This window comes from Xyrauchen texanus, chromosome 12 (genome assembly GCF_025860055.1).
Source record: "Xyrauchen texanus isolate HMW12.3.18 chromosome 12, RBS_HiC_50CHRs, whole genome shotgun sequence".
In the NCBI taxonomy this organism is placed as follows: domain Eukaryota; kingdom Metazoa; phylum Chordata; class Actinopteri; order Cypriniformes; family Catostomidae; genus Xyrauchen; species Xyrauchen texanus.
The window spans coordinates 23627859-23648079 of NC_068287.1; the positions used below are offsets into that span (position 1 = coordinate 23627859).

Sequence of the window (20221 nt, forward strand, 5' to 3'; positions counted from 1 at the left end):
TAAGCCAGGTATGGAATTAAGTAAACAAATCCTTTGATTGAAGTATATTTGGTAAAGCAGTTATTTAAAATGGTTCAATACTGGCACACAACCATAATGTCAGGGTAATACTCAGGGTTTTGTACTATTTGAGTGATTAAATATGGATAACTTAACACATCAAGAAAAGTTCTACTTCTAAAATAAAATAAAAATGGAGAAAAACAGCTTAAACATATTAAGGTCCGTGGCTTAGCCTAATGCTGACATCTTTCTCTCCCTCTCGCTCTTTGAAGAGTTTCATAAATTGTGCACCTAAAATATAGTACAATAAAAAGGTAAATAATCTGTAAATCTATGCATATTACTTAAATGCAAGTATTTAAACGACCAGCAATAGATTACATTAACCTCTGATTTAGCCTTCCTTGGCCACAAGTACAGAGGCAAGCCATTTTCAATGACAAACCAGCTTTGAGGAAGGGGAGACTAAAAATTCAAAATAAAATGATGAGCAGCCAAAACATTGATTTATTAATATTGTAAGGAACTTCAGATTAACAACCAAACTGTACACATTACAATCATTTTCTATTTGTAAACAGTTAAAAGCCACTTGACTTGTTGCATCTTCAGACACAATTTGAATAAAGGCAATGAAATGTGGATGACTTTTGCACTGTTAAAATAACCCAAAAATTATGCTCTTTAACACCAGCTCTGGTGATAAAGAAAAAATATATATAACAAAATGTATATGCAAATTATCCAAAACATTACTTCAGACAAAGAAAAAGCGATTCTGTAGGCCGAGTCATTGGCTACAGTATGCATAGTTACAGATTTCTGCTTTTTCTAATGACATTGAGTTACTTCAACAATCACAGAGCGAAAAACATTGAGCCACTCAGTGGAAAAAGGGGAGGACTAGATAGTGATTCAGCAAACCATATCCACTCAATAAAAAGACAGCATATTTGAAAAGCAGTATGTAGAATGTCTCCAGCTTAAAGCAGTTATTTGGCAGAGAAAAACTTACAGAACTATAAGTAGTTTCAGTGCTAAAAGTTGGATTTACTTAAGGAGTTTCTATGGGGGAAAACTGGCTATATTTCCTGAGAACCATGCTGGTTATTTAGCAGACAAGAGGAATAGATAAAATAACCAATGACATGGCCAAACACTGATCAGTATTCCCAGAGATAGAAAGCTTTGTCTTTGTCCTCAACCTTTCTCTCTCTCTCTCTCTCTCTCTCTCTTTTTTATTTTATTATTTTTATGAGTTTTTTCTTTATAATTTTTTTCTTTTTTTTTTACTTTTCATTTAAAATAAAAGGAAGAATGACCATAATTTCCCCCTCAAAAAGATTTGTAAACAAGAGGGCACAATGTGACGCCTCCAAAACAAAATTGAAAGCCTATTTTGAAAGTGCTGTTCCCCCTGGCTTGCAGGTCAGGTTTGCAAGTCACAGCTGTGGCTACAGTTTCTTACATTGCAGAGCTAAATTCTTTAGTTTTAAAACAAAATTGGTGCAATACTTATTTCTGTAATATCATCAGATAATCCTAAATCAGAATCTATATCTTCATCTCGAACTCCACAATACCACAATAAAGGTAGGCCATACATCAAGGCAAAGTAGAGTGTACACTTTTAAGAACATCCTTGAGTAAACAACTACACTGGAACTGTTGGCTCCCTCCATATTGCAGATTATACTGAGAAAAACCACATTCAGTGCAAAGTTAAAAAAGCTCAAACTCCAACATTGTCAGCAAACAAAACGCAAATAATAAAAATAAACAAAACGAATTGGAATTCAAATAAACATGATGAAGAAACAGATGAGCTCAACTGAAGCTTTTTCTGTATGAAGAGCACTACCTGGAAGTGTAATACATCCTTTCACATTATAGAATTGGCCTGCATGATTCAAGTATTCAAACTGATATGTTTTGGGCTAAAACAAAGTGGACATATGTGCAGAAGAAAAGCATGTAACTTGTTTCTACAGGGTGACCCCGCATTGTTTTGTTTTTTGTTTAAATAAGTCTAACTAGTGCCAATTTATTTTTTCATACATGAGAGAGATATATATATCTATCTATCTATATATATCTATCTATTTATATATCTATATATATATATATATCTATATATATATAGATATATATATGGTCATATGAATATGATTAACTATTTGACATTGAGGTCACAGGTTTTTTTGTATTTAAGTCAGAAGGTGAAAGATGCACTACATTGACTCCCCACCTCCTGTCAGGTGGTCAACAGGAAGGAAGGAGCTGATGGGGGAGGGGCAGTTTATTCCCCCTCCCTCACTGGCACTAGGGCTCCCCCACAGGCTTGTGGAGTAGTTGGGAACACCCCAGAGAGAAGAGCTGTGCAGGTCTCCGCTTCCGGCTCCTGACAGCCCACTGACGTTCCAGTGATTTGGATCAGTGCGGTTCGGGAAGGGGTGAGAACCCTCAATGGATCCGATCCGGTTCTGAGAAGAACCCAGCGTTTGCCAGCTGGGAGAGGCAGTCATTGACTGACCTTGTGCAAAGAAACTATTAATTTCCTCTTCACTAGCAAACTCTGCAAGAATAGTAGTGTTCCCTAAAACACACCTGAGAAGGAAGAGCAGAGCCTTCATCAGTACAGAGCCTCAACTATCACAGTGTGTCTGATCTCCAGCATGGTAAAACTGCTTTGCACAGAGGTTGCGGTAATATTAAACTATTTCATTCTTAAAACATTAATCATCCATGCAAAGAGTAACCAGAATAATCTGGCTACTGAATTGCATAAGTTAATGTTTTAAAGAAGCTAAATATTGTTCTAAGATTTCAGTCAAGTCCTTAACCCTCTGATGAATATTTTACTAATCACAAAATAAGAAATCTGGCAACACTTTATAACAAGGTTGTATGTGTTAACAATAGTTTGTTATTAGCTATAATTCACATGAACCATGATTGATTAATTTGAAATGCATATATATAAAAACACATATATATAAAAATACACACACACACACACACACACACACACACACACACACACACACACACACACACACACACACACACACACACCCTTATGTCCTCTCAAACTCACATGACTTCCTTACTTTTGCGGATAACAAAGATATTTTGATTTGATTTAAAAATGTCAAGCTCCAAAAAGGACAAAGCAGCATAAACGTAACCCATAAGGCTCCAGTGGTTTAATCCATGTCTTCTGAAGTAATCTGATAAGTTCAGAGTGAGAACAGATCAAAATATAACTCCTTTCTGACTTTAAATCTTGACTTTAACGGTCTCCTTGGCGATCATGATTTTAAGATCCATTACTACACCTAGCACTCTGGAGGCATGGATTAAACCACTGAGTCTTAAGCCCAAAGTATACTTTGGTTTTGACGTGAATGCTTAGCGTTTGCGCTTAATCGAACCCTAGCCTGTCGAAGTATACTTCATTTGACTGTGCGTGCATACACAGGTGGTTGGGCACTACAACTGCTATGGAACACTGGTCTATTTCTCTTCAGGAGTTTAGACACACAAAGATGTCTCTATATTCCTTCAGATGCGAGTTATACAAATGCAGGTATCTCCTGACCTCCTCACAGATACGCTTGTGATGTGCACATCTACTGTTTTTGTTTCTACCTTTGTCTCATGATGTTTAGCAGCTAATACATCTTCTACCCCTTCTACGTCACAGCAACGGCTCAACTGTGAATGTTGCCACATTGTGGACCCAGTAATTGGTCTAAATAATTCCTGATGCATGTGCATACTGTGCGTTCAGAGTATGAACAGTTAGAAAAACCGGGCTGCATGCATTCAATGCTCCAGCACTTTGCTGATGACTAAATGTGCATCACGCATCCTGTAAGCAGACGCTTAGTGTTCACGTCTGACCAAAGTATACTTTGGGCTTTGTGCGTTACATTTATGCAGGCTTTATGCCCTTTTTGGAGCTTGAACATTTGGTCTCCATTGACTTGCTTTGTATGGCTATATTTTCACATATCTCCATCAAAATATCTTTGTGTTCCATGGAAAAAAGAAAGTCATAAGAGTTTGAGATGACATAAGGATGAGTAAATGATGAGAATATTTTTTTTTTGGTGAACTACTCCTTTAACATCTACATGTACTATAAAAACATTTCCACATTTAAAAATTAACATTAATTAATATATTGTGAACTAACATGACCGAACTACATTTATAAATGTAACATTAACTAAGTGTAAATGTTTGTTCATGATATCTAATGCATTAACTAATGTTAAAATACAGAACCTTGTTGTAAAGTGTTACAACAAAACTCAATGAATAATTAGTGCATCCCTAGTAAATATTCAAGAGGCATTTGCTGTAACACCTTTTTGTCAGCCATGTTAAATAAAAAATACAAATGAACCTCACAGTTTAAAATAGCTTTTAAAGATTTATCCACTGTATAGGATACCACAAATCAGAGGGTTACATTTGAGAATTGTACCATAAACCTCAAAATGACAACCATGCCTCACAGGAACATGATATTAACTTGTTTCTATCTGTCAGAGTAGTTACTGGCATTTATGGTAACACACTGTAAAGCCGTGGACTTACATGTGCAGTGACTTTTGGGCTTTGGCCGCCTCCTCTTTAGAGCTGTAGCAGACGACAGCGTTGCCATGGGGAAGGTTCAGATGGAATGTGATCAGTGGACCATGCTGCATGCACAGAGTTCGCAAGGTGGAGCCATCAATCTGCAAAACATGGCCGGGACCCTTGTTACCCAAAACAATAAGATAAATTTGCCAAAAAAAAAAGCATTCTTAACATGAGTCAGAAGCTTCCCTTACCTGAGGTGTGAGGTTTTTCAATACAAGCCAATTAGTTCTCCCTGAGCTGCTGTCACCCCAGCTGGTACCTGTGAATAAAGATTTCAAGTTTCTCTCTTTGTTATTAATATAATAACAATGAATACAAATGAATATAGGGTGTTTTCACACTTTGTTTAATTGCTTGGTCTTAACCGGAGCTTTGTAAGCTTCCGCGAATTAGGCCGGACTGAGTTCATACCAATTGCAAACCGTAGCGTAGTTCACTTGAAAAAGTGAACTGGGGCAAGGATCGGGTGGGGTTTACTGGTGTATACAGTGGTTCAAAAACCCGAAAACAAACACGCAGAATTATGTCAAACGATCTCCGGTCCGCACCGAAAGCCAGAGTGTGAAACTACCCATAAAGTCTGCAGGTTCAAGGGAATGCTATTTAATGTGACTAACCAGAGGTGAATCTGGGCTCTGAGCTGCCCCAGCCTGCCAGTCTCAGAGAGCTGTTGTCCCAAGATGAGGGTTGTTTCTGACCGGTCAGGCCAGGTGGGAGGCGGGATGGAGCAGATATGCCTTTTGAAGGGAGAGGAACCTTCCACAGCTCGTGAGCCAAAGAGGTGTTGGTGACTGTACCAGGAGACCATTTAGAGTCACTGTTTCTGGCTGCAAGGAGTGAAACAGACAGAGATAAAGCTAGGAGTCTATTGAAGCCTCAGGACTGTATAGCTATGCTTGAGTAGTTGCCCACTTACCTGAAGTGCTTTGTGCTGTACTGCTAAGGGAACTATTGTGGTTGGAGGCACGAATGGATGTCCAGGCACTATTTGAAGGCAGCGTGGTGTTAAGAGATGAGGATGGCCCTAAAAGAAATTCCACTATATTAAACAATACATACCCATTTTGTCAAACAGAAACAATTGTGTATCAGACTCCATCCAAAACCTGATCCAAACCTCATCCATATAACATCATACAAGTGTGAAATGTTATCTGAAATACCTGGAAAAAACATTTCACTCACTCTCGCCTCATATAGCAAACTACAGCCATGTGAAAAAGTACACACACCCCCATTGAATTCTATGGTTTTATGTATCAGGACATAATAAAAATCAACTGGTCCTTAGCAGGTCTTAAAATTAGGTAAATACAACCTCAAATGATTAACAACACATTACATATTACACCATTTCATGATTTATATAACGACAATAAAGCCAAAATGCCCTTATTGCTTTCATAGGAGTTAAGAGGCTAAGTAGTAGCCAGGTGCTGCTAATCAAATGCCCTTGATTAATTGATCATCAGCAATGTGACCACCTCTATAAAAGTCGAAGTTTTAGCAGTTTGATGGTCTGGAACATTCAGGTGTGTTTACAATGCCAAGGAGCAAAGACATCAGCAATGATCTTAGAGAAGCAATTGTTGCTGCCCATCAATCTGGGAAGGGTTATAAGGCCATTTCCAAACAATTTTAAGTCCATCATTCTACAGTGAGAAAGATTATTCACAAGTGGAAATCATTCAAGACAGTTGCCAATCTTCCCAGGAGTGGACATCCCAGCAAATTCACCCCAAGGTCAGACCGTGCAATGCTCCGAAAAATTGCAAAAAACCCAAGAGTTACATTTCAGAATCTACAGGCCTCAGTTAGCTTGTTAAATGTTTAAGTTCATAACAGTACAATTAGAAAAAGACTGAAAAAGTATGGTTTGTTTGAAAGGGTACCCAGAAGAGAGCCTGTTCTCTCTAAAAAGAACATGGCACCATGGCTTAATTTTGACAAGTTGCATCTGAACATACCACAAGACTTCAGGAACAACGACCTTTGGACAGACAAGACCAAACTGGAGATGTTTGGCCATAAGGCACAGCACCATGTTTGGTGAAAACCAAACACAGCATATCAGCACAAACACCTCATACTAACTGTCAAGCATGGTTGTGGAGGGCTGATGATTTGGGCTTGTTTGGCAGCCACATGACCTGGGCACGTTGCAGTCATCGAGTCTTTAAAGAACTCCTCTGTGTACCAAAGTATTCTAGAGTCAAATGTGAGGCCATCTGTCTGACTGCTAAAGCTTGGCTGAAATTGGGTCATGCAACAGGACAATGATGCCCAAGCACACCAGCAAATCTTCAACAGAATGGCTGAAAAAGAAAAGAATCAAGGTGCAATGGCCCAGTCGAAGTCCAGACCACTACCCAATTGAAATGCTGTGGTGGGACCTTGAGTGAGCTGTGCATAAACAAATGCCCGCAAACCTCAATGAACTGAAGCAACGTTGTAAAGAAAATTGGGCCAAAATTCCTCCACAACTATGTGAGAGACAGATAAAGTCTTAAGCTAAAGATGGTTCTACAAGCTATTGACTCATAACGTGTACTTAGTTTTTCCACACATGGCGATTGATTTATTAAATAAATCAAGACATGGTGTAATATGTCATGTGTTGTTCATCTGAGGTTGTATTTACCTACATTTACAGTTATGCATTTGTCAGATGCTTTTATCCAAAGCGAATTACAGAGCCCTTATTACAGGGACAATCCCCCCGGAGCAACCTGGAGTTAAGTGCCTTGCTCAAGGCCACAATTATGGTGGCTGCGGGGATCGAACTGACAACCTTCTGCTTAACAGTTTAGTGCTTTAGCACACTAGGCCACCACCACTACACTAATTTTAAGACCACATGATTTTTATTATGTCCTGATACGTAAACCCATAGATTTCAAGGAGGGTGTACATTTTTTCTCACATGACTGTATGTACTATGTATTGAATTAGTGAACGAGTCAGTGTTTTTGGACACAATTTCCAGTCGTTACAAGAGAAAGTCTCTTGACATTCCACTGAGACATGACTACACTGTCTGAACAAATGGATCAGATTTCATCACTTGCAAAATGGCAGTCAGTCCTCAAAATCAGATTTGCAAACCAAATTGGATTTCTGTGAAGTGTGAATAGCCTTCAGAAAATTATACTGATAGTTGACATTAACATTTATGTATAATAAACCTCTTACCATTGTTTCTGTCCCTGAGGTGATCAACATCCCGGACTGTATTAATGGAGAGATTATTAATCACACTGCCAGGAGTGACAAATGGGTCAGTTTCAGGATCAATGTTTGGATATCCTTTCCAGGGCTCACCAGGACGAAATTCTGCCAATCAAACATGACTTTGTGAGCTTTGATTCATTCCACAATGCCACAATTTTTGTTCTTTGTGATATTTTTATTTCAATATAAGACTTAATTGAGATACGTGGGTCATCTATAAAGCATGTATCCAAACCTGGTGGCCAGTTGACATTAGAGGAACCATGAGGTGATTTGGCACGGCTGGGCCAGCCATCTCCCACAGAGCCAGGAGGACTAATGGGAGCGTTACTGGCATTGATGAAGTCATATGGACCAAAGGGTGAATCTTCAAGCCTCAGGCCAGATGTTATAGCACCTATATCAGGAACATATGCCTCAAATAAGTCTCACATTTTCAAAAATGCATTTGATAAACATAAGCTAATGCATCATTAAAGTTTTTTGTGAAGTACAAAAAAGGAAACATGAAATGGTGAAACTCACCAGATTTGCTGGGGTTTTGATCGAGTGGGGAGTTAACAGAAATGTCCATGGCAGTCCACTTCTTTAGACGGGACTGTGGCTCTTTAAAACCAACACTACTAATGTCGAGGTTGCTTACATTCATGTTTGAGTTCAAGCCTAGAGGAACAATCCAAAATAATAATTTTTATGTTTTATGAGAAAATATATTTCTTTCCAGAAATACATAATTTCATTTAAAAATATTTTTCAGTATGCAAAAATTAACAGCAAAAAAAGAAAAATAAATGATCTGATTCAATAAATGGTGTAACCCTTTACAGCACTTATTAATCTTGGTTAATGTGTTTTTTAATATATAAACAAATACATTTTTAAAAGTACAAGTTGTACATGTTAACATTAATTAATTACAAACCAAAATGAAAAATGAACAATTGCACTATAAGTTACCATAAACCAAGATTAATAAATGCTGTAAAAAATATTGTTCATTGTTAGTTCATGATACCTAACCCCTTTACTAATTTCAACAAAACATTACTGTTAAGTATTAACCAATCATTTTGAAAACACCCATTAAAAGGGGGGGAAATATGGAGAGTAGCAGCACACAAAGAAAAATAATTATGACCATATGATTGTCGAGTAGCAGAAATTATAAGTAGAAGTACCATACATATGCCAGCCAAACATTGCATTCTCAATCAAATACTAAGGGACCTTACTTAAAGGTCTACAAAATTGCAATTTTTCCAATATAAATAAAATGCATTGGGAAATTTGTTTGGGACAACAAAATGTGTATTCACCTCTTGCTGGCAGAGAGCTGCTGTCAGGACAGAAGTTATTTCCTACCCGAGGGTTGATGGGAGAGCCTGGCACCATGTGGCCATTGCTCAGAGGAGGGACTAGGAGGTTATGACTTTGTCTAATGCCAACTGACTGATAGCCTGACATGTCAGAAGCAAACATCGTGTTGGGCTTGGCAGCTTGGTGCAACATCGAGTCTGTCTGGCCTAAATTAAGTTGGGGAGGACACCCACCTAAAGGAAAATTACTGAACGAGCTCAGGGAATTTTGTTCTTTCTGCAGGTCAGAGGCATTGGAGGGCATGAAGTTCTCCATATAGGACTTGAAGCTGGGCTGGTGCAGTGAGGGTGGCTGGGGGGAAGACTGCTGCTTCCTCAGGGCGGGATCGAGATGGCGGGGAGGCTGGATCATCTGCTGGGAGGGGCCCAGACCACGACCCTAAATAAATCACATGTGGAAAACGTCAAACGAGCTAAGAAAATAAAACCAGGGATTAGAGATGGAACTAACTTTCTTTTTTTTTTTTTTTGCAGAATGTTATAGAATACAGAAACGAAGTCCTACTATTTTTTCCAGAGCGAAAATTTTATTTTTAAATGCTGGTCACCAGTAAATAGAAAACATAAGTGGGCCAAAATAATCACAAACCTGGTGTTCCTGTTGCTGTCGGCTGTTAACAGGCATGGCTCTCTGGTTTTGCACTTTTTGCGTTAGGAGGAGGCGCTGGAAAAAATTAAAAAAATGTAAATGTGGCTCAGAACACCACAACTTAACACATAAATCTTTAAAAAGATTTTACTAGTGCACTTGTAGTGAGATCAATACCTGTAACTGATTAATCTGAGAGAGCTGAGAGAGTTGGTTGAGTTGGGTCAGCTGGTTCAGCATAGCCATCTGCTGTGGGCCAAACAGAGTGTTCAGTCCTCCATTATTGGGAGAGTACTTAAACAGGGATGGCGGGACCTGACAAAAGAGCATACACGCATTCGTTTTGAATCTGCATGGTACAATCTAAAAATAAAGATGTAAATAAACAAATACGGTTTATTTATATAAAAGGTATTGGCTTTTTATTTGTTCCAAATGAGTTTTTGAAATAAACAATTATTTAGCCATTTCTCTCTAGAATATTCGCAGTAATCATCCATTAGCCAGTCTCTTGGTGAATGGACACAAAACAAAAAGACAAAATATAATAAACCAAACTAAAAACACAAACAATATGGTCCTCAAATCATCGTTTTGATGGCTTAGAGTTACAAATTTGCAGCCATGTGTTTGAATTTGTATCAACTACAATAAAATAAAAACAAATGAAATCACATTTACACTGCAATTTTAACATGTATTATGTTGCAAAAAAGTTATCTGGCAAGTTAATTCTTAGCAACTTTAATCATTTGGCACTTGGCCAATATTTTGGGCACATCATAGAGAGTACAACTGTGCCTATTAGGCACTGGTCTTACCTGAGAGGGAAGTAGTGGAGGAGGCACTTGGTTGCGTAGGCTGGGCTGAGTGGAGTTCAGAGGTTGTGCTGGAGGCTGCTGAGTGTTCCGGCCTTGTGCTGCTGCATTACTGACACCATACATGTTTACATTCTGCAAGCAAACACAAATGCACCACACATGAATAATGAGCATCCTGCAGTCCATTTTATTCACAGCTTCAGGACACAGGGAGCGGCATGCACTAACTCACCTGCCTAACAGAGGCAGAGTTTGGATGGTGAGGCCCTGGCAAGCTGCACTGGTTTGGCTGTGCATTATTTGTTGGGGAAAAGCTGATATTCTGCATGGAGTTTGGGGACTCTTCTGCTACAGAGCTATCATATACAGACAGTGAAAGCTGAAGCACAACCACAGGCCAAGCAGAGAGAGTAGCAGGACAGTAGTGAAGCAAGAGTGGTCAAAGTGGACACCAGGCCACCAGAGAAAGACGTCAACAGCCACAGAAAAGAAGAGAGAAAGGCTATGTTAGCATCCTCTTTGGCAAGTAACTAGACTGTTTTCTTAAATTGTAATTAGTTAGGTAAAATTGTTGTATTAGCTTATACACAGACAAACTGGGTTAATGAAGAAAGAGACCAAGACAATTGGAAGACATTTTAAATGTTTAAGATCCCATGAAATTGCTTAACCAGTTTTCTGTTGAGGCAGGATATATTTATGGGTTCACCTATTTTTTTTTAAAAACATTGTCATGTCACACAAACATGTACCTTGACTTGCTTCTTGCTATTGCAAGTCAGAGACAAGTGGTATTATGGGAAGGTACAATTGCTATGTTTAGAGTAGCATACTACTCTATATATAAACTAACTTCCGACTGTAGCCATTGCAGCGAGCATTTACTTGCACTCAGGGGTGTTTCCAAGACTTTGGCCAAGAGAAGTCAATATTTTCCCAGAAGAAAAAGCCTGTAAATGTTATATGTGTAGTGTATTTATGTTTACAGATCAACTTACAGGATTTCACTTACATATAGTTGTCTCTCAAAGCAAACAGACATGGTTTGGTTAGGGTTAGTACTGTAATTGTGTTTTCATCAGATCTTTAAGATACATTCTCCTCCAATAGAGGGTGCTAAAGTACAAAGCATGCAAAAGTAACCCTGTGGCAAAGTTTTCAAAGTGAGGACTCCATTAAGGCTATATGAGAATAGAGAACAACTGACCTTATCCATATAGGGATTACGGTCTATGGGTGAGTCTTTGTGGATCTGGTGGCGTGAAGCAGGGTTTTTTCCATACTCTGCCATATTAAGAATATGCTTGTCAACGTCCATGCGCTTATCTGTCAATCCTGCAGAAGAGGAGAGGGATTTACAGATGCTAGTACTCATGAAATGCAACAGACACCATTCAACAATTTCAGCCCTGGAGCAGCGTGTGAACATGACGTACCTCCAGGCATATCCATCTTATTGCTCTTCAAGGAATCTTCAGAGGAATCCCTCTGTAAAATTACACAGAAATGTCAGCTTGTTAAATAGCAACTTTCTGCTACACAAAGGATTTTGCTTGTATTCAATAAAAAGAGGTTTCACAGATAATAATGTACTAATATTGACCCTTACAGTGTACATGTTGTTGAATTTTTGTACAAACTGATTCATCCACAGAGAATCATCCTGTTTGTTGGGTCCTTTATTCAGCTAAGGATGAGAAGGGTGAATTATTTTTAAAAGTACAACATGTTTTAACTCCATTTGCACTTTTTTTTTTTGCAATTTGATAAAACAGTAATTTCACTGAGTGAGTGTTTAAATGCACAATCTTACACCAATTATGCTAAATAACCAGACAACATAACGGTCAAATGCATTAAACTCTGTTCTTTTATCAGGGAAGGTCAAAAATGGCTTCAGAAAAACCAGATCGGAACACCTAGATTTTGGCCCATTTCACCATGACTGGGTTATTCAATGCGTGCATGTCTTGACAGAATGTTCATTTACATTTTGATGTCAGAACAGGACACAACTTAGAAGATTTTAAAATTGCATGTAAACACGATATTCTTGTGTTGTTTTTTTTTTTAATGAGTTGATTTTTGATTAATTAAGAGTATTTTGTTGTACATGTAAACACTCTTAATGATTCTATAAGAAATGGATTACTTGAAGTTTGTCAGGCTAAATCAGATCTATTAATTATTACCTTTGGAGGCATCTTCTTGTAGGACCAGTTTCCAGATTGGTTTGTCTCCTGTGATGGATTGTTGTTCCACATACCTATCTCTACTTCCTCTTCCTCCTCCCAGTTGGAGTGATCTGCCACAGACATCTCTTCTCCACACCAGGTGTCTTGCATACTTTTGGATCCTGTGGACAAAAATAAAGAACAAAAACTTGCACATCTAGTTCCATTTAAGTGAAAGACCACATGGAAACACTACTGTCCAATAGATTATATATTTCATCATCAATGTGAAAAAATATGAATTGTGAATAAATTGTGATTTTGACCAAGTAGACGTGACATACCAGGCTTGTGCTGTGACTGTTGTCCTACAGCAGCATTGCCCCAGCCACTGCCTCCAGAGGTTTCCCTCCCTGGCTGTTCCCAGCTGGAACCTGAATCAACAGGCTTTCCCCAAGCAGAAGTGCCATTGTCCACTTTGACCGGTGGACCAGCAGGCTCACTCCAGGTAGATGACTCCATTTTTTGTGATCCACCTAATGGCTCTCCCCACCCTGTGGGATATAAAAAAAACATGATTAAAAACCAGTATGCAAAAGGTTATTTGGTTTTTGCACATAATATGGTGGAATTTGATGGCAACAAAATGACACCATGCACAATGTGAGGGAGAGATATTATATATGTTAATGCATTAAAACATATACTCTGCAAGCAATAACACTTATTCTCTGTATACTATACAGAGCAAACAAGAATCAAAATGTACCAGCTACATGGCATATAAAATCATTGAAATATTAAAAAAAATACTTTAAGCAAGGAGGAGTGTTATTTAAGATAAAGTCTTTACAAGAACAACACAATTAATATTAGCTAATAACCCCAAAGCGGAACTGGACTGCACTTTCAAATCTTCCTATGGTCCAAATGCAACCTTTGCATAAACATGCTTATGTAAGCTTTGTTTACTCTGAAGTGCTACCTATGGATCAGCTTGCAAAAACCTCTGTGGTTAAATGTACTTTCACCATCCAGCATATGCCCTGAATACTTCCATCAAAAATAGCCCTGTTCATGTGTGCCTTACTGCTCAAGTTGCTGCCATATGACTGCGCCACCGGTCAGAACGTAAACCCAGCCTATTTTACCCTGAACATAGCTCATCCACAGCCAGCTTCAAATGAGGTGGCAACACAATTTGCACTTCATATTTCCAATTTAGCAAATAATGCAAAACATTTATACAAACATACATACTGAGTGTGTGTTTGTATATATGTAATATAAACACACACAGCAAAAGTCTAAGGCACATAAGATGTTTCATAAAAGCATTTGTCTTAAGATGGTTATTTATATCTTCAGCTTTAGTGTGTCAATAGGAAATATAAATGTTAAGACTCCCAAACATTACTTTTGCAAATAGAAAATATTTGAATAGAAGAACAGGGAGCCCAGCAACAGATGTCATGGCCCCCACAAAGCCCCCCACTGAACATCGTGTCAGTCTGAGATACATAATGAGACAGAAGCAATTGAGATTATTGAGAATTGAGATAACCTAAATAAATAGAACTATGGTGAATTCTCCAAGAAGCTTGGAACATCCAATCTGCCAACAACCAACAAAAACGGTGTCCAGGTGTCCCTAGGAGAATTGGTGCCGTTTTAAAGGCAAAGGTGGTCACACCTAATATTGATACCTTTTTACGTTTACTGGACTTTGTATGATGTTAATTGATAAATGAAAACTATTCATGGCATTATTTTTGAAGACATCCTCACTATGCAACATTTTTCACAAGTGCCTAAATCTTTTGCACAGTATTTTATATAGACACAACGGGTCCAAGACGTCCATCTAGCGCATGCTTGCTTAAAAAAATACAGGCTCTTTCGGAGTGAACAGCCCCCAGAGGTTATTGCCCTTATCAGCGTCTCACTGCATACGCATTAGGTACATACTTACAATTGTATCTAATGTAGCAAGAGTCTGTGGTAGAAATACAGGACGTGTATAGGCTACTTTTACAAACTGCTTGCAAAACACATTAATTTCGACAGCTCTTATATATACATACATGCCAGGGTTTCCGTTACCTGGTAATTACCGGTTTTTGGCCGTTAAAATATCCAAATGTCCAACAAATTCAAAGTCACACAATGTCCGGTGAAAATATTAACATTAAGCGTCAGCAACCCCTTTAGTTCATGCCACAAGTGTACAGTGTTATGCCATCCCAATGATCACGGAGAGTTTTAACATTGCCAAAGTTTGCGAATTCCTAATCTGCAAGTGCACCACAATGTATCCCACACATTGGCAAAAGCAGCTTGTGTTATTCCCTTTATTCCTTATTCCTGTGTCTCACGTGCCCGCAATCAAAAGCTTCTCACTTCAGAATAGCATTAAAACAGCCTTGCATTGACGTCTTCTGGAGGATTACACCACAGATTATGTGAATCTCAAATTGTAGAGAAGCACTGGACACAATTGACTTCACTTTGGCAGAACTTGTGCTGCTATGAAAAATAGTATAAAATAGTCATAATAAAAAGAGCCAAGTGTAATAGTCAAGGTGAGAAATTATATGATAACCTAACTATGTTACTTCAATATTTCTTTGTAAACGAAAAGATATAGTTTTTTGCTTTGCACCCTGTTGAAAGCATTTTTGAATTAGACTAATTTTATGACGGGCGTTTTTTTTATGGAAAAGCAGCTATAATGAACAACGTTTATCGTTCATTTAACTTGATTGTGTGTCATTACTATGCATCATCCTTCATGTAAAAAAATCGCACAAAATAAACTATGAAATGACTGGATTTTTTACAATTTGTCCGGCAAACTTTATCATTCCCCAACACGTTGGCCGGCACCAAAATGTTTGTAGTAGAAACTCTGACAACCACACACTACATACACACACTTTCTCAAAAGTTCAGAACCTTGTTAGTGCAGAACCTTGTTAGTGCAGAGGTATTAGAGGAAAGGGGTGGGCGGGTTGGGGGGTGGAGAGAACATCCAGAGAAATTCCAATGGGATGACTGCAACATAAATATAATTGGTGAGTAATGCTTGTCGAGGCGCTGAAAAAAAAAAAGGAAGACACCCACCTGAGTTGCAGCTCTTTTCTTTTGGAGCCATAGAGCTTTGGGCTTGTGGAGGCTGAGAAGCAGCCATGCCATCCTGCTCTCCAGCAGTGTTCTTGTTCCACATGTTGACATTGCTGTGGTTATATTTGTTGGGATCTCCCCAAGCGGAAGTACCATCATCAATCTCCATTCTACGCCTGATGGACTCAGGAGATGGCTCTTCCCACCCAGTTGATGATGATTCTTTAGAGGCAGCAGGCATTGGGCCTCCCAGCCATCCTGTAGGCTTGTTCTGACCAGGGGCTCCAGTCTGAGGGGTGTTCCCACTCCTGAATGTTCCCATAATGGGTTCTTGGGATTTGCCCCACTCTGAACAGTCATTTGGTTTGGTGGCATCACCCCAAGTAGGGTTGGAGTGGCTTGGTTTGATTGGCTCGCCCCAGCCATGGTTTTGATTGTTGGTCTTGGCTGGCTCTCCCCATCCGGTGGTTGGAACACTTTGGTCAGGAGTGTTGGTGCCTCCGCTGCCTCCCCAGGTGTTACTTGTGCCACAGCGGCCGGGTTCACTCCAGCCTGATCCAGAGCGGTCACTATCGCTTTCCCAGCCACCGGAACCAGATTTCTGGGGCTCTTCCCAATGGTTTCCCTTAGGGCCTTCTCTGGTCCATCCCTCTCCAGCAGATGGTCCACCCCATCCCTGTTTTGCCTTCTGTGCATTATTCCAAGAGGAGGACTTCTCATCCTTGCCACCATTCCATGAGGAACTGCCCTTGTTCAATGTAATGGAAGAGCTTTCCTCCCAACCACCTTGCACAACTGGGCCTTTGGATTCTCCCCAGCCAGTTGAAGGTTTCTGTTCTGTCCAACCAGACACTGAAGAATCACTACTGTTGGTGCTGGGTCTGTCTCCCCACCCAACTGATTTAGACGCCTGCGGGGGAGCACTGCCCCAGCCGGCCTGTCCATTTCCTCTCTTTTTATCAGAGCTTGATACATCCCAGGCAGTGTTCTGCTGGACTGGTGTTTGTCCCCACCCTGTATTGGACAAGACCCTGGGATCCATGTCAATATTAGAGAGAGCTGCATTTATCATCCCCTGCTGATTACCTCTCCTTCGGTTGCGTTGCCCATCACTGTCGCTGCGACCTCCTGAGCTGTCTCCACTTCCTTCACTGCCTGTTGATTTATTCCATGTGCTGCCTTGGGATGCTTGTCCACAGCTCCCTATACCGAGAGCATCATCTTCCAATGACTTCCATCCATTTGTTCCCTTCCTGCTCCCATTTGTGCCATCATTGGAATGCTGACTGTTGCTGGGCAAAGTGTTCCACTCCCCATTTGAGACCTTAGTGCCAGTGTTTGAAGAGGATGAGGAAGAGGAGGAAGATGACGAGGAGGCACTCCCCCAGGGGCGAGGGATTCCAGCAGTATCCACACAGTTACCTGCACGCCAAGACATACTTTGTGAGGTAGTGGACGCAGAGTCCCAACCTCCTCCACGACTGCCCATTCCATTATTATTATTATTCTTTAATGGAGCAGCACTCACAGAGAAGCCATTGGCTCCAGACTGCATTAGAGTTGCATTCACAGTGTCACCCACAGCTTGGCCTTTAGGGACAGGACATTTTTCTACAGAGTAATTAGTGCCAGGCGGAACACCCCATGCTGTACCATAAGACACACTGTTAATTCCCTCACTGTTGCCATGTTGAGAAATGGAAGTGCCATTAGAGACTGTAGAAATCGGGAGCTGATGAGAGCCCCCTGTGCTCACAGGCCAGGTTCGGTGCCCTGGGGGCTGTTCATTCATCTGCATTGAACCTGTACAGTTTAATAAACTAGAGGTCATCGTGTTAGTAGTGTTATTTGGTCCATTAAATTCAGTGTTAAGGTTTTGAGGCTGCCCACTTGGAACCTTGTTTGTACCATTGACTTCAGCTTCAGATATATTTTCCTGCAGGCATCCCCAGGACATCTTAGAGTTGATACTCTGCATGCTGGGTATTTGACATATGGTGCTTTGTTGAGAGTTGGTGCCACCATTCCCATTCCCCACAGGCCCATGTGGGTTGGGCCCAGTGTTCTGAAGAACAGGCCAGGCACCATGGTTGGCATTTGGGTTCAAAGTGCTTGGATTTATGCCTCCATTGGTTGAGGAACTTTGGGTACCCCATGCATTCATTTTTCCATGGCTGCCTTCTGCCAGCTTGCTGTTGGGGCCCTCCACAGAGCTTTGACATGTGCTTAGCATTGAGCCATTGGACATACCCCAAGGCCCCTTAACACTCCCATTACCCACATTATTGCTGCCATTTGCAACCATGAAATGATTGCTGCCTTGTCTATTGCCATTGTTGTCACCACCGGTGTTCCCAGATGCCATCATACTAAGATTCTTTTCAGACCCAGAGCTGGAGGCAGAGTCAGCATCCATACATTCTGAGGCTAACTCTGGGTCACTACCAGTGATAGAGGGCCAAGTTCCCTTATCTACAATTACTTTTCCCCAGTTGCTGTTAGAGTCGCTGCCAGAGCTCCACAGTGAATTTTCATACTGAGGTTCCAGACCAGCATGTTCCAAACCTGTGGACATAAATAAAAGGTCAAATTAGTTCAAAAGGCAAACAGAAGAAAAAAAAAAAAAACATCTATAACATTGAAAAGAAATGCTTTTTTAAAAACAGAGAATGTATACAAGTGTATTGAGTCAAAATAAGTGATTATAATTTCCTTCAACAAGATGTATGTTGGCACAATTTAGAAATTATTCAGCAAGACCTGAAAAAAAGGAATTCCAAATTAAGTAGGCAAAGACAACTAGGCTAAGCAAAACAAAAATGCCAGAATATTAATACCACCAATATTTATGCATCACAGCTTTTGTTAGAGCTTTGAAATTGAATACGGCAAAAAATAGGCTAGGCCAAAAGTAACAAAATGACATTTGACAATAAGATCCCAAGAGTACGATTTTCAAAACACAGAAGAATTCCTAAATGTGACATACCGAGTGTAAGTATAATACACCCCACAAACAAAAATATAAGCCAAAAACTTTATTTGCTTAATGCAATGGAAACCACACAATTGGTCATTAGACATTGGTTTAAAATCTTACAATTTGCCCATTTGTGGAATATTTGTTCATTTGTGGATTACTTAACAATGGCTAACTGCCCATAGGCCCTGTCTCAGTCCTGCTGAGAGGTGTCTTAAGCCAGACTAAAACATTAGTAGAGCTGCCACCATTTTGCAGCAGCAGCATGATCATTCTGCACGACAACAGAAAGGAGGTAAAGACAGATGACCACTAGCAGCAAGACAGTGTGAAGTGAAATTTTTATAATTTAGCATCCATTCAATCAAGTTGCAGCACTAAACCATAATAATAACACAACTGCTATCTTTCTTGAAACAAGCCATTTCTGCTAGCCTGCTCTTGCTTACAAATATTTCTGCAAGATGGCTGCCAAGCTTCCTGAAGCGTTGTTCTCTTGCCAAGTCTGAGATCTTTCTTCCCTGGCTGTATTGCTAACAGACATGGCAAGACAAAGAAACAGACAGTCTCACTGCTGGACTTAAGTAAACAGTTTGTCTAAAAGTGACATGATAACAGGAGATTCCGCTGAAGGTCACTGAGGTGATCCCAGTAAAGGAAACTTTCAGATCCATTTTTATTTTAAAAACTAATACAGAAAAGTGTGCACTGTGAATCAGTTGGCAGCACTACTGGTTTGACTTTACATAACACAGGAAAACAGGTTTGGCAGGAAATAAAGGGTAAGTCTGGATACATATGCCAAGAAGAAAATTTCTCTTACAAGTGTCAAAGCATATGCTATATTTAAAGTGATTGAAAATAAACCTTTTAGTGCTTAAACAACACTGTCTGTATTGCATATTACTGAGACCAATAAGCATGTGCAGAGGAAATCTTACTACCCAATCCACCAAAATATAGATGACCGAACAGGTCTTCTATGACTTTTGGACTTATCACACATGCCACACAAAAACAGTAAACAATAATGCGTGGTGAGGAAAAAGAAAGTGCATCACCTGTTTGGTTAGAGGAGTGGCTGACAGAATCCCGAATGGGAGCCATGCCTATGAAACAAAAGAGCAACACCATGAGACACTCTGACAGGAGGGTTACAGCAGGACAGAGCCTGGAAAAATTGCTTCAAATCTGCATCTCTGACCTTTCTTAAACTGCAAATAAAAAGTTCACAAACTAAGACCATTACACAAACATCACATTTGCTTACT

At 39.8% G+C, this 20221-nt stretch overlaps 1 protein-coding gene across 4 annotated transcripts in view; it reads right to left on the reverse strand.

The window, feature by feature from the left end:
* Positions 1-2227: 2227 nt before the first annotated feature.
* The window catches only part of LOC127653423 (trinucleotide repeat-containing gene 6A protein-like), a 48483-nt gene continuing 30489 nt past the window's right edge, over positions 2228-20221 (reverse strand). For 3 of the 4 annotated variants that reach the window (XM_052140109.1, XM_052140110.1, XM_052140111.1), the window contains 20 exons: positions 20012-20059; positions 15971-18535; positions 13192-13401; positions 12866-13029; positions 12283-12360; positions 12110-12161; positions 11881-12008; positions 10906-11052; positions 10674-10805; positions 10030-10167; positions 9853-9927; positions 9204-9642; positions 8413-8550; positions 8123-8284; positions 7849-7989; positions 5573-5680; positions 5274-5483; positions 4848-4915; positions 4612-4751; positions 2228-2610 (listed from right to left, as the gene is read on the reverse strand). In XM_052140109.1, coding sequence (XP_051996069.1) covers positions 2235-2610; positions 4612-4751; positions 4848-4915; positions 5274-5483; positions 5573-5680; positions 7849-7989; positions 8123-8284; positions 8413-8550; positions 9204-9642; positions 9853-9927; positions 10030-10167; positions 10674-10805; positions 10906-11052; positions 11881-12008; positions 12110-12161; positions 12283-12360; positions 12866-13029; positions 13192-13401; positions 15971-18535; positions 20012-20057 — 5517 coding nt within the window. In that variant the 5' untranslated portion in view covers positions 20058-20059 and the 3' untranslated portion in view covers positions 2228-2234. The remainder of the gene's footprint in view (positions 2611-4611; positions 4752-4847; positions 4916-5273; positions 5484-5572; positions 5681-7848; positions 7990-8122; positions 8285-8412; positions 8551-9203; positions 9643-9852; positions 9928-10029; positions 10168-10673; positions 10806-10905; positions 11053-11880; positions 12009-12109; positions 12162-12282; positions 12361-12865; positions 13030-13191; positions 13402-15970; positions 18536-20011; positions 20060-20221) is intronic. The other variant, XM_052140112.1, reaches the window with a different exon arrangement.